Source organism: Chrysemys picta, chromosome 2, assembly GCF_011386835.1.
Source record: "Chrysemys picta bellii isolate R12L10 chromosome 2, ASM1138683v2, whole genome shotgun sequence".
Lineage (NCBI taxonomy): Eukaryota > Metazoa > Chordata > Testudines > Emydidae > Chrysemys > Chrysemys picta.
Window position 1 is genome coordinate 98,398,859 of NC_088792.1, and position 12,524 is coordinate 98,411,382.

The 12,524-nt window shown below is 40.8% G+C and overlaps 1 protein-coding gene across 4 annotated transcripts in view; it reads left to right on the plus strand.

Annotated features, from left to right (window-relative positions):
- HECW1 (HECT, C2 and WW domain containing E3 ubiquitin protein ligase 1) overlaps nucleotides 1–12,524 on the plus strand; it is a 419,038-nt gene that overhangs the window by 149,364 nt on the left and 257,150 nt on the right. For all 4 annotated transcript variants that reach the window (XM_065583851.1, XM_065583849.1, XM_008169652.4 and 1 more), the window contains one exon: nucleotides 11,745–12,069. In XM_065583851.1, the coding sequence (XP_065439923.1) occupies nucleotides 11,781–12,069 (289 nt within the window). In that variant the 5' untranslated portion in view covers nucleotides 11,745–11,780. The remainder of the gene's footprint in view (nucleotides 1–11,744; nucleotides 12,070–12,524) is intronic.

The window sequence follows — 12,524 nt, forward strand, 5'->3', positions numbered from 1 at the left end:
AATCCTGCATTTTTAAACTTGACCCTCAGTTAGATAAGAGGGTTTGCCTCAATACCGTACATATCTTATAAAACCAGCCATTGCTCTAGCTTTACAGTATATGCAATGGTGTTCACCTACCAACTGTATCCATAAGCAGCACTAATCACATACTTTTTATAGTACACTATGTGATGGTATTGTGATAAAGAAGTATTAGTTTTAAAAAATAGACTTCTTAATTAGGCAGTTCATCACATGCAGAGTTGATCCTTTTAATCATACGAGTGAGAGATTGGGGGAAAAAATGTATTTCTAATGCAACCCTGTGCCAGTATAGGATTGTTCCCTACAGAATATTTAGGATGCAATGTACAAAATAAATTCAGGCATTCTTTTACAATGTAGTTTTTCAGTAAAATTCTCTCAATCATTTAACAATCACAGCTAAATCTCTTATAAAGCAGCACATCAGCATACACAGATTCATGTGCCATGACTCAGATAGAGGCATTTTCTAGCCTAAAACATTCTTATGAATCAGGATAAAAACATTTTGCAACTTTCATTATATTAAAACTGGATTGTATGTACCGCTGCTGTCTCTCATGTTTTCTGATAATGTGGTAACTAGAGAGGTGTAAAAAGTTACTCTGTATATGGGGGGGGGGGTGTATTTAAAGTTTGGAGCCCACAGTCACATAATAGGATTATAGATGACAGAGATGGAAAATAACTAGGATCCATCAAAATTTGTCTATCTGGGTTGGTGTTTAACTCTTTGAGATGTAGGCATGTATCCATAGAAAGGAAACCACTAACCCTTTCTTCAGAGCCCTTAGGTATAAGCTAGCACTCCATGCAAAGTCAGTTGTGGCTCTAAGCAGGGGTGGGAAGCAGTACCAGGGAGCAGAGCCAGTGCTAGGCATAAGCAGACTAAGCTATTACTTAGTCCCCCAAGAAGCTCAAGCTTCCCCCCCCATTCACTTTTTATTATAAGAACTTGGCTGTTTTATTATTGTCAGGGGTGGGGAGGAGACAAAATATTCCTGCTTAGGGCTCCCAATGGACTAGTACTGGCTCTGGCAGGGAGAGAAGGAAGGATTTTTGTCAGGCCTGTGAACTGAAGACCTTGCTCTCCTAATTTCTAGATCTTCCGATTAGTATAACAAAAATATTAGTTAAGATGACAGTTATATTTTAATAGAGAAAAACAGATTAATTCTTGGCACAAATGTCCTTTCTGGTTTATGTCAGCCCCTGTTTCTTTAATTAAATTGTTTCTAGAAATAATACTCTGTTCTTTGCATATTGTCCCACAGTCCTATAGCAGAAGGAACAACCATAAATTTAGTAAGGCACAGGGGGACTGGGGCACTGGGTCCCATACTAGCAGAAACTAAGAAGACATGTTGTGATGCTCACAACGGTGACACAAAAGCATTAGTACCAACCTCGGGGCAGACTGTTACAAACCAGGGCGCAAACCCCAAGTTGGTTGTGAGTTCTGAACTTAGATTTCACCAACCAACTGCACCAAGTGCAAACTCCGCAGGCACTTTAACAGCCTTAACATGGAGTCACAGAGGATCCCCTTGGGTACTCCAGTCTGTCTTGCTATTCAGGTGAGGGTATCTCTGTGATAGATGGCCCCTTATACCAAGAATCACTGTAATATTCAGTTTCAGAGTAGCAGCCGTGTTAGTCTGTATCCGCAAAAAGAAGAACAGGAGGACTTGTGGCACCTTAGAGACTAACAAATTTATTAGAGCATTGTAATATTCAGGTTCCTCCTAATCCCAAAGGACCAATCACTTACCTCAGGTCAATTGTGCTTTAGGTATCACACCAAAGACAATGCTTGTAGCTGATTGTATAGTAGACTGTATGAAGATTTATTAAATACAAAAGGGAAATTAGAGAGAGATTTACAAGGTTAAAGCAAGCAAACATCGACATGCCAATGAATTACAGTCTTAGGTTTCAAATGGTAACAGATACTTCTATAATCAACAAGCTCATTACACATAGAGAAATTTTGCTTATTTCAGAGCAAAATGGTCTGTAATTGTAGATCAAAGACCTGGTTGATGGCATGGCAGTCATTAACAGCTTCAGGCATAACAACACCTCCCATCTCAGCTATGCCCATTGTCCCAATAGAGATTAAAATGTTGAAACCCTGAGCCCTGGTCTACACTACAAACTTATGTTGGTATAACTACGCCCCTCAAAGGGTGTGGAAAAACTAAACATCTGAGTGATGCAGTTATACTGGCCGAACTCCCAGTGCAGATGGCCCTATGTTGATGGGAGGGCTTCTCCCATCGACGTAGCTAGCACCTCTCAGATTGACTACGCCAACGGGAGACGCTCTCCCATTGGCATAGATAGTGTCTTCAGCTACACTGTTGCAGCTGTGCTGCTGCACCACTGTAAGTGTAGACAAGCCCTAAACAACTAAGGGTATGTCTATACATATAGCACGGCAGTGGCGCTGCTGTACCGATACAGCTGCACCGCTGCAGCACATCTGGTGAAGACGCTCTACGCTGACAGGAGAGAACTCTCCTGTTGGCATAAATAAACCACCTCCGAGAGTGGGAGAAGCTCTCCCGCCAACATAGCACTGTGCACAGGAGCACTTATGTCAGTGTAACTTCTGTTGCTCAGGGGGTAATGTAGACATAGCCTTATATCACAGACCAAGATAAAAGAAATAATAATGGTGGAGCAAATGAGACCACACAGAGCCTCTGGTATGGAGGAAATGGGAGAATGAGAGGGGGCACACAGTGCCCTTGGCATGACTAAAAACTCTTAGCATTTAAAAAATTCCTCCTTGCTCTTTCTTCAGGGAGCAGGGGGAGCTAGAGAGAGAGAGAGGAAAAGGGTCTTTCTTCCTTCCTAGTGTTCTGTCTCCCTAAAGCCTGTTCCATGGTGGGAGGGAGAGAGAGGGCACCAACCATCTGCCCATCCCTTCAAATCCAGGGGGAAGAAAGGTACTTTGGAGGGGGGAGAAAAAGGAGAGAGAGACAGAGTCCCTGACATGGGGGGGAAGGGGCAGAAATCTGCAGATCCCTGGGTATGGGGGAGGGGAGTATGGGGGCACAGAGAGCTCTTGGCATGGGGGGAGGAGAGTATGGAGGGCACACAGAGGCCTGGGTATGGTGGGAGGGGAATATGGGGGGCACACAGGCCTTGGCATGATGGGAGGGAAGTAAGGGTAGCGTACACAGTCCCTGGCATGAGGAGAGGGGGACAGGTTGCAGGAAGTTGCTGAAGTAGAGGGGGATGGGAGGGTGGCACACAGAGAGCTTGTGGGGTGGAATGGAGGAATGCAAGGAGCCTATGGTGTGTGCAATGCACTTGGCCTGCAAAAGCAATGAAGTTTGTGACCTTCTACATTTAGTATAAATCCGTGTGTGTGAGAGAGAAGTGGGTGGTGGTGGTGGTGGGAATACAACACAGATAAATTTGAGCCATAAAGACCAAATTCTCCTCTCTTGTAAACCCACACAAGCTTTGGGTTTCCAAATATTCACTTTTCTATCTGAAGGGTTTTAATTAATATTAATAACTTAACTTTTGATTTCTGTGCAGTATTTTTGTTGAAACTGGAGCATTATAAATAATAAATGATGTCCATAGTCTACATGCTAAATTATACAATGCTATTTTTGAGTCAGGGTTCTAATGGTGGTATGCACAGTGCATATCACTTGAGCTTTGTTCTTTGGCAAAGAGGTTGTCATGAATGGAGTTTATAATATATTGCTACACAGAGGTTGTAACTTGGAACTCTCAAGTTTCCTAAGGAGCCAGATTTACTTTTCTGCATCAGGAAACTTCCAAAAGAGCCCTAGATTCTCTGTTTTATGAGAGCAGAGAAATAATTGTAGCTGATACTTCTGGAAAACATTCTAAATTGGTGGAATTTTGTTTGCACTCTGCATTCATTTTTAGTTGGAGACTTGCAAGTTTCACAAGACTAGTTCACAGCTTTTCTTGTGAATTCCTGCTGTATTTTTGTAGATGGCACTGTATCTATGTTTGTACAGACCTATACATACTGTATACAGAGTGATAGATTTATTTTATTACACTTTATACCTTTACTTGGACTCAGATTGTTTTTTTCACCTTGGCGAGCTGCAGCAGTGTCATCTAGCTTGTTATAAGTTTGCATTGTTTGCCTGGAAAGTCAGACAATAACTTAATAATCAGACAACAGATTCCACAGTGTATTTATTTATTTAGTTTATACTGTGTTCTGTCATATATTTTTAGATGCATTTATAATAGAAAATTTCTGCCATCTTTAGTCTGTCTTACCTGTTTAGGTCCTGATCCTGCAATTGACTCTGTGCAGATTGAGGAGTTCACTCACATGCAGCCCTGTTGAAGTCTGTGGGGCATCACATGGGCACAGGGATCCTTCCACATGAAGTCATTTGCAGGATTAGTGCTGTTCCCATTCAGGGCTACTGCACCTGTATTGCCCCATCATGGTCTAGCAAGGGCACCCACTCCCAGGTTTCCGGCTCCCCAGCTATCACCTCTCTTGGCCGGAGATGCATGTCTCTCTCTACAATGTGAATACAGACTGCTCAGTAGGCCAATTTTGCTTTCTCTTCAAAGGCTATGGACAGGGTAATTACCACAGTAATAAGGCACCCCACAGCTCTGTCTAATCAAGCACATTTATTCCTAAGGTAAAAGCATCAGAGAGAAAACATATTAAAACAATAAAAGAACCTACTCAGATGTTAAGTTTACCAGAGATCAGTTCTTGACTCCAACAAGGGCTCTACTGGTGAACAGTCCTTCAAACCCCACCAAGGGGTTTTTCTATGGTCACAAGTTCATAACAGCTGTCAGCTCAGAACAAGCACACCCATGAATATGTGAGTTTGGGCCTCTGGTCTGGTCTTCATGTAAGAGCAATGGGTTTTTCCAGAGCGCAGCTTCAAAAGGATGGGTCTAGAGGTGAGAAGCTGCCTTCCCTGCCTCCCAAATATTTCCTAAGAATCCCACTTAACTTTGTTTGTCTAGCACATTGTTTCAAAGAGTCCTTTGAAGCTCACAAAGCTTGCCAGGTTTTAAATTAGTCACATCTCCTAGACACGTTACATACAATCCCACAATAACACATAAACATTTGCATTTTTAATACAATGAACTCCTAAGATTCTTAAAGTTAATTCCATACAGTTTAACTTAATTCAGTAAGGTTTGTTCAGGATATAGCAGAAAATTGTCATATCTGTCACAGGGGCCATCTCATTATTCACCTTTAAAACCGCCCTCAAAACCCTCCTTTTGCCAAAATGCCTACAAAACACTTGACCACAGTTAGGCGGCTGGTGTGCTGACACCACTGCCTACTATGCTGACCAATATTGTCTCATTGTTTCCTTGTGTTCCCCAGTATGTCTGAATCCATCTATTGTCTCTTGCCTTATATTTAGATTGTAAGCTTTTGGGGGCAGGGATGGACTTTTTGGTCTGTATTTGCATAGCGCCTAGCACAATGGGGTATTGCCTCATGACTGGGGCTCCTAGGCATGATGGTAATACAAATAGCAATAAATAATGACTGTATTTTTGTGTGTGTTTGCAAAGCACCTAGAAAAATAGGGCATCAGTTGTGGCTGGGGCTTCTAAACACTAGACTACAAATAATAACAAATAAAAATAAAATTACATCAACAAAATGTCAACAAAACTAAAGGGCTCTCCCTCCTCAACCTCTAGAAGAAAAGAACACCCGCATCCTGCTGTAACCACTCCCTCAGGAAAACATGAGTCAATAGATAGGCAGTGTTCCCTGAAAAACTGGCTCTGCTGGGAGAGGCAGTCTGCTGATCAGACACATCAGACTTTGAAAAAACAAAATGACTGATATGGTATGCACATGTTTTTCACAGAATTCTCAGACTGAGATTGATGTGTCTTTCAAACAACAGATCAAAGAAACCACCCAAGAGGGACCTTTTTTTAAGCAATAGCTGTTTGAAAATACTGTCTTTGGAAAAGAAGAGATTGTGAAATAACACATTTGATCTTTGGCATCACAATCTCTGTGACTTTTCTACTGTGTAGTCCTTAGGCAATACTTTACTGCTGTTACTTTAAACGTTCACTTGCAAAGGGGAAAGTGGTTATGTGTCCTTTTTTGTTCATGTTTTTTTTTAAAGGCCCCAACATATTTTTTTATTTAAAATATTGTTCCGCTTACATTAGAAATTTAGGTCTTGTTTAAGTTTGAAGGCTTTTGTGGAGGGAGAATTGGTAGGGTTATGACTCCATGAGTACCAAGGAAATAAAACCTGATTAACATGGGAAGAGTAATTGTCTTATTCCGCCTGTTTAAAACACTATTGTTTGTTTGTTAACATCTATTAAGTTAAGACTGAGGGCTTGTCTACGCTTAAAAAATGGTACAACAGCAAAGCAGCAGCTCTTCAGTATAGACACTACTTAAGCCAATGAGTAGGTAATTCACTTCCCTGAGTGGTGCTAGCTAGATCAGAAGAATTCTTCCACCTAGCATTGCATACATGGGGACTTAGGTTGGTTTAACTACACCGCTCAGGGGTGTGGATTTTTCACACTCCTGACTGATGAAGTTAAACCGACCTAATTTTCTAGTGTAGACCAGGCTAGAGAAACACTTAGGTTGAAGGACATCTTTATTAGAGATTGAATATTTGCTGCCTTTTCACTTAAGGTCATAGTTATTGCACATTGCACCATTGGGGCTTTGATAAATTCACAATCCACATTTCTGACACCTCCAACAAACCTTCCAGAATAAGTAGGGAAGACCAGATTTCACATTCCTCATATTTCTAAGTAATAAATAAATAAATTGCAGACTTTCTTTATACTGTGCATTGTAATACAGCAAACAAAAGGACCCAAACATTTTCCCCTTTAAAACCAGTCAGTATTTAAAAATATATAGGAGTCAAATAAGATTATATTATTGAAATATGATTGTCATATAAGAGTACCAGCATATTCATGTATTTAATTGGGGGCGTACATTACCAGTTCATCCTTAGTAGGTAGAGTGTTCCGATTTTAGTTCTAAAACACTAAAAAATTCAATAGGGCACTTTCTCATGTTACCTGTAATGTTTGGCCATTTTAGTGTGCATGTTCCAGCTGTATAATAAAGATGTCTGACTCTGTACGCAGTATAGAGGTGTTGCCCACACAACAGATTCATTCTAAGACTCCAGTTAAGTTACTCACAACAGCAATGTGAATTCCACAAAACTGCAAGCTAGCTCAAAGTGATGGAAGTAGACAATTTTAATACAGTGGGCAAACCATTAGGTTAAATAAATATTGCAGTGGGGTTGGTGCCATAGTAGAACAAAAGTCCCAAATTGCAGGTTGTCAACCATCTATAGTTCTTGTCTATATGAAAGAAGCACTTGGAATCAAGTTTCTTTTCTAAGAATGTCACTGCTATAACCAGATACTGTACTTTTAAATAGTCCATGATCACATGCTTTTAAAATGTATGTTCCTCCTTTTCTACCATTGTCCCATATCTGATCTTGTAGTCTCGTATGTATATTTATTTGTATTTAATATGCCATCCAACATTACTTTCTAAGGCTTAAATTTTCAAAAGTGACCAGTAATTTTGTGTGCCTCAGTTATTGAGTGCTCAACTTGAGACACCCTAGCACTTTTCAGAAAGAGCTAAGCACCCATCCTTTGAAAATCAGGTCCCTGTAAGTTGTCTCAAAATATATAGCCCATCTTTTATCTATCTTGTATGGTAATTACAAGGTAACTAACTTAGTTGTGCTCTATCCCTAACCGTTTTATAGTACTCTTATATTCACAGCCTTTGTAAGATGTGATTTATCTACCTGAGTGTCTGTTGTTTCTCTTGTTTGATTACGCATATGTAGTTATAAATGATTTCTTGAGATTGTGCGGCAAGTTTTGAAATATTTATGTCTTTGGTTACAGTATTTCTTTTTGTAAGAAGAAGGAGGAGTTTTACTGGGGGAGAGGGATGCGGTAGGGAGTGGGTTGATCATGGTAAATGAAAGATTATATGTATGCAGTTGCTTGATTCCAGCAGCTGAGGTTTTAAGAAAAACACCATATATAATGAGACTTGTGATAACATTGAAAGAGTTAGCAACACTAGGACGGGTAACAAACTGTTCACATATCCCTCATTTCTAGGGACATTACTTAGTATAATCTGAAAGTTCCCTCTTAAACTATCATTTGAGCAGTTAAAATTGAAATGAAGTATAAAAGTGTGTCTACATTGGTGATAAGAGGGATTTTCCATGGATTTCAGCTAGCTCAATTGAGCTAATCTGATTAAGAAAATACATTTATTTTCCTAGTCTAAACAAGGCCTAAGTGTCTGGTTCAATCCAATGCTTTAAAGATCATAAAGAATTTACCCCCCAACTCTTGAAAACCTAGCTCATTCTGAACTTCTGCTTACAAGGATTACATAATGGCTAAAGAGTAACACTGTTAACCAATGATCATATTAGCTATAGTATTCTCGTACATGCGCCTTATGGCTATACCCATTATCAATAACTTCATTTATATTATGCAGAACTTTAAATCTAACATTTACAAAAATGAAAAATGAGGTAACCTAAAGTTTGTGTGGCACAGAGGTCAATTTGGAATGTTCTCATAACGGAATGTTCTCATACTGAGGGAGAGTTGAATACTATGTCACAGTGGGAAACTGGGGGAAAGTTTGCAATGAAAGTTGTAGGGAATTTCCCCATTTTGACAGGAAAATTGTTGAGAATTCCAGTTTTTGCCAGACATTTTGGGAATACAGCACCTTTCATATTCCTATAGTCTAGAACTGGATCCCAATTCTTCTAAGTCAGGAATCAGCAACCTTTGGCATGCGGCCCATCAGGGAAATCTGCTGGTGTGCCGGGACTGTTTGTTTACCTGCAGCGTCTGCAGGTTCGGCCAATCGCAGCTTCCATTGGCCACGGTTCGCCGTTCCAGGCCAATGAGGGCTGAGGGAAGCGGCGGCCAGCACATCCCTAGGCCTGCGCCACTTCCCGCAGCCCCCATTGGCCTGGAACGGTGAACCACGGCCAGTGGGAGCTGTGATCGTCCGAAGCTGCGGACGCTGCAGGTAAACAAACCATCCCGGCCCGCGAGCGGATTTCCCTGACAGGCCACGGGCCAAAGGTTGCCGATCCTTGTTCTAAGTCAATGGGAGGTTTGTCATTGACTTCAATGGGAATAGAACTGAAAGTGGAATTTTGGACTTCAAATTAGTTTCCAGCATCCCTTAAGCAAATTCTAGTCTCAGCACAGTAGACACTTATTAGTAGCAACATATCAATGCCCTTTTGCTATGTTGCTCCTAAGCAGCTATTGCTGTTATGGGGAGTGTTGACAATTCACAGTAGGGAAAGTGTTTCCCGGGGAAATGTTGCTCGTAAGCGACAGTTGCTCTTAGAAGGTGTTGCTGCAAACAAGCACCTACTGTATTTCATTCTGTACTCTGGAAAGAAGACAGAGAAACTTTTTATGTTTAAAAGTATACTGTAAAGACACTTTTATTATTTCTGCATTGTTATCCCTCCCAGATTTTATATTTTAGCCATATTGCTCAAATACCCTCTAATCATGCCCCAGAATACATCTTTTAAGGAAAGTATTTGCAATGTTTTCCAGTCCTTGTGTGATAGCAGCCAAGCTTCTATGACTGCTCATTACATTCATTTACTATGTTGCCTAATTGGTGAGAAGATATAGGTCTTGTTTTACTAATCTGAGGAATACTAACAAATTAATCTCTGATATTAGCTGTGCTCTGCTGCAGAAGCCTTCCTAGTGTTTCATTTAGAGCACTTATGATTGGATATCTGTGTGCATGAGTGCAAAGGTCCTGAATGTACGTTTATTAGAAACTCAGGATTAAATAGTCGACAATGTAAAACCTTGCAGCGATCTCACTTAAGGAACAATAAAATGTCATCTTTGCATAGTGCTATTTGCAATGGTGTAACATCAGTAGTTTCATAAGAACAAAATTAAATTCTTAGATTCTTTTATTTGGAAGTGTAACATATGTATGTTTAAGCATGTGCCATAAAGAAAACTAACTATAATCCTAGTTAGTTTTCTTTATATATATATTTGGTGGGGAGTTTCTCACTTCCTTAGCTGAACTCCCAGGATTTGTCTCCTAAACATTCAGTCCAAAATTCTAGTTACTATCTATTGTGGCCCAGGAGGATAGGTTGAAAGTCCCATCAGAGACAACGAAGAGTGCTCATGATTGGCAGGCAAGATGGTTGTTGAGTGGCATGAGCTGTTGATTTTCTTTGCAGCTGTTGAGAGCACCACCCCTCTAGCATTCCTAGTCTTTGCTGCCTGAGGAATAATATGCCTGCATCAGGAATCAGTCCCACTCATCAGCACAGAACCTTGCCAATTGACCACAAGGCCAACCCTTTCATTTTGCTTCTAACTTGTACAATTATTCCCATCAGTGAAGTTAAATGCAATAGGATACATTAATGTACAATAAAACTACACTTTTAAATGCACAAAGGTCAGGAAATGGAAAAATAAAGGTCCTAGTCACATTAATTTGCCCCATTGCACATATATACTAGCTTTGATATATGTACCTAGTGGGGCAAATTCTGTTTCTGACAAGAGATTCCATCCCATTTGAAGTCTGTTGTACATTGTTATATCTCTCTGAGACAGTCTCAGTTTCCTTATAAATGTCTCTAGTAGCAGCAGTTCCACTTTCCTCCATGTAGTGTGTCACAGGGAAGTGGGGTCATTAGATTACTGCAGTCTGGACACAAGCTTGTGCCACTGGAGTGCTGGTAGTCCTCCAGGCCTTCCCACAATTCTCCTGTGTGCCCAGAAAAGACAGACACACTCTCCCACAGTTACTAGGAAAATATTCAAAAAGCAGCTCATCTTACAGCAGTGCCGGGAACCCTGGGATGTGCCCTCTGAAGTCTTAGTGCTGCACACGAATGAGTGCAGCACCATGGTAGGTGCAGCAGCTCAAGGGTCATTTCACAGTGTGACTGATCTGACTCGAGTTAGGCTAATGGAGAGAAGTAATTCCGTTTACTCTGCCACTAATACATATCCATTATGGAAGAAGGGGTCATTTCTTTTTCTGGCAGGAGTACTTTGGATCTCAATCTGGGAGGAGAATTTCTTTTTGAACACTGGCTGGTGTCTCAAAGTGGTGGAAATTGTTCTTTATGGGGAGCATGAGCTCAAATGTATCCCTATGTAAACTCCACTGGAAATTACCTCAGCGATTAATTTAGCTGATGGTGTTTGAAAGAGGATGGTGTTTCTATTAATTTAGAAGAGAGTGGATCTCTAGTAGTCTTTGCCCCATCCCCTGGCCCTGGAATGTATGTATGGGTGTGTAGAGAAATGAACCACCATCTGTTTCTCCACAAAATCCCTATTACAGAAGAGCCTGGTGGCACAGGGGAACCTCCTGTCTATCTTGCATTTACAGCTGTCTCCATGGGCATGATTAATCAATACAAAGTTTGATACACGATATGCGTCTCCTGTAGAAAAAAATTCTGTTTCTCTTGTTTCACAGTCATGTATGAAGAGACTGTGTTCATTCATTGTTTTCTCATTCCAGTGCAACGTTTTTCCCCCTTCTAAGCTGGCATATAAAATTCAACAAAGTGCATTCTAAATAATATTCTTTCCTTTCTGCCCCTTCACAGAATCTGTACCAAAACAGGTTCCTAGGCCTGGCTGCCATGGCGTCTCCATCTAGGAACTCTCAGAATCGGCGCCGGTGTAAAGAACCGCTCAGATACAGCTACAACCCTGACCAGTTTCATAACATGGACATCAGGAACAACTCCCATGAGATGGTAACCATTCCACGGTCCACCAGTGACACTGACCTGGTCACTTCAGACAGCCGATCTACTCTAATGGTCAGCAGCTCGTATTATTCCATAGGACACTCACAGGACCTAGTGATCTATTGGGATATAAAGGAAGAAGTAGATGCGGGGGATTGGATCGGCATGTATCTCATTGGTAAGTCCTGCCTGCCTTTGCATTTTCAATTGCTTTTATTTTTTAATTTTGAGTGTATTCGTGAACGGTAGAGTAAGGGGCTTACAGAACTTTCTTGGTCTAACATAGGCAAGCTTATATACACAATTCTTCAAAAGCCTCTTTGTCCTATATTGTCACACAGTCCTGAGCTTCTTTTGCCTGAGTAAGCATTAACTAGGATCTTTAGGGCCCTGTCTACACTGTGGACAGTTTCCCAAAATTTCAAGCTAGTTTGATTTTAAAGCAGTTTGAATTTTTGGGGAAATGTCCCCAGGGTAGACAAAGACTAGGATTCCAAGTGTCTAGCACTGCAAGTGCTTGCTCACCTGAGTAGTCTTTACTGCAGTAAAACTACTCGCATCATTAAGCATTATGCAAGCATATAAGGTTTTGCAGAAACAGAGCCTTAGCCCTTTGAAAAGCATTGAGCAGAC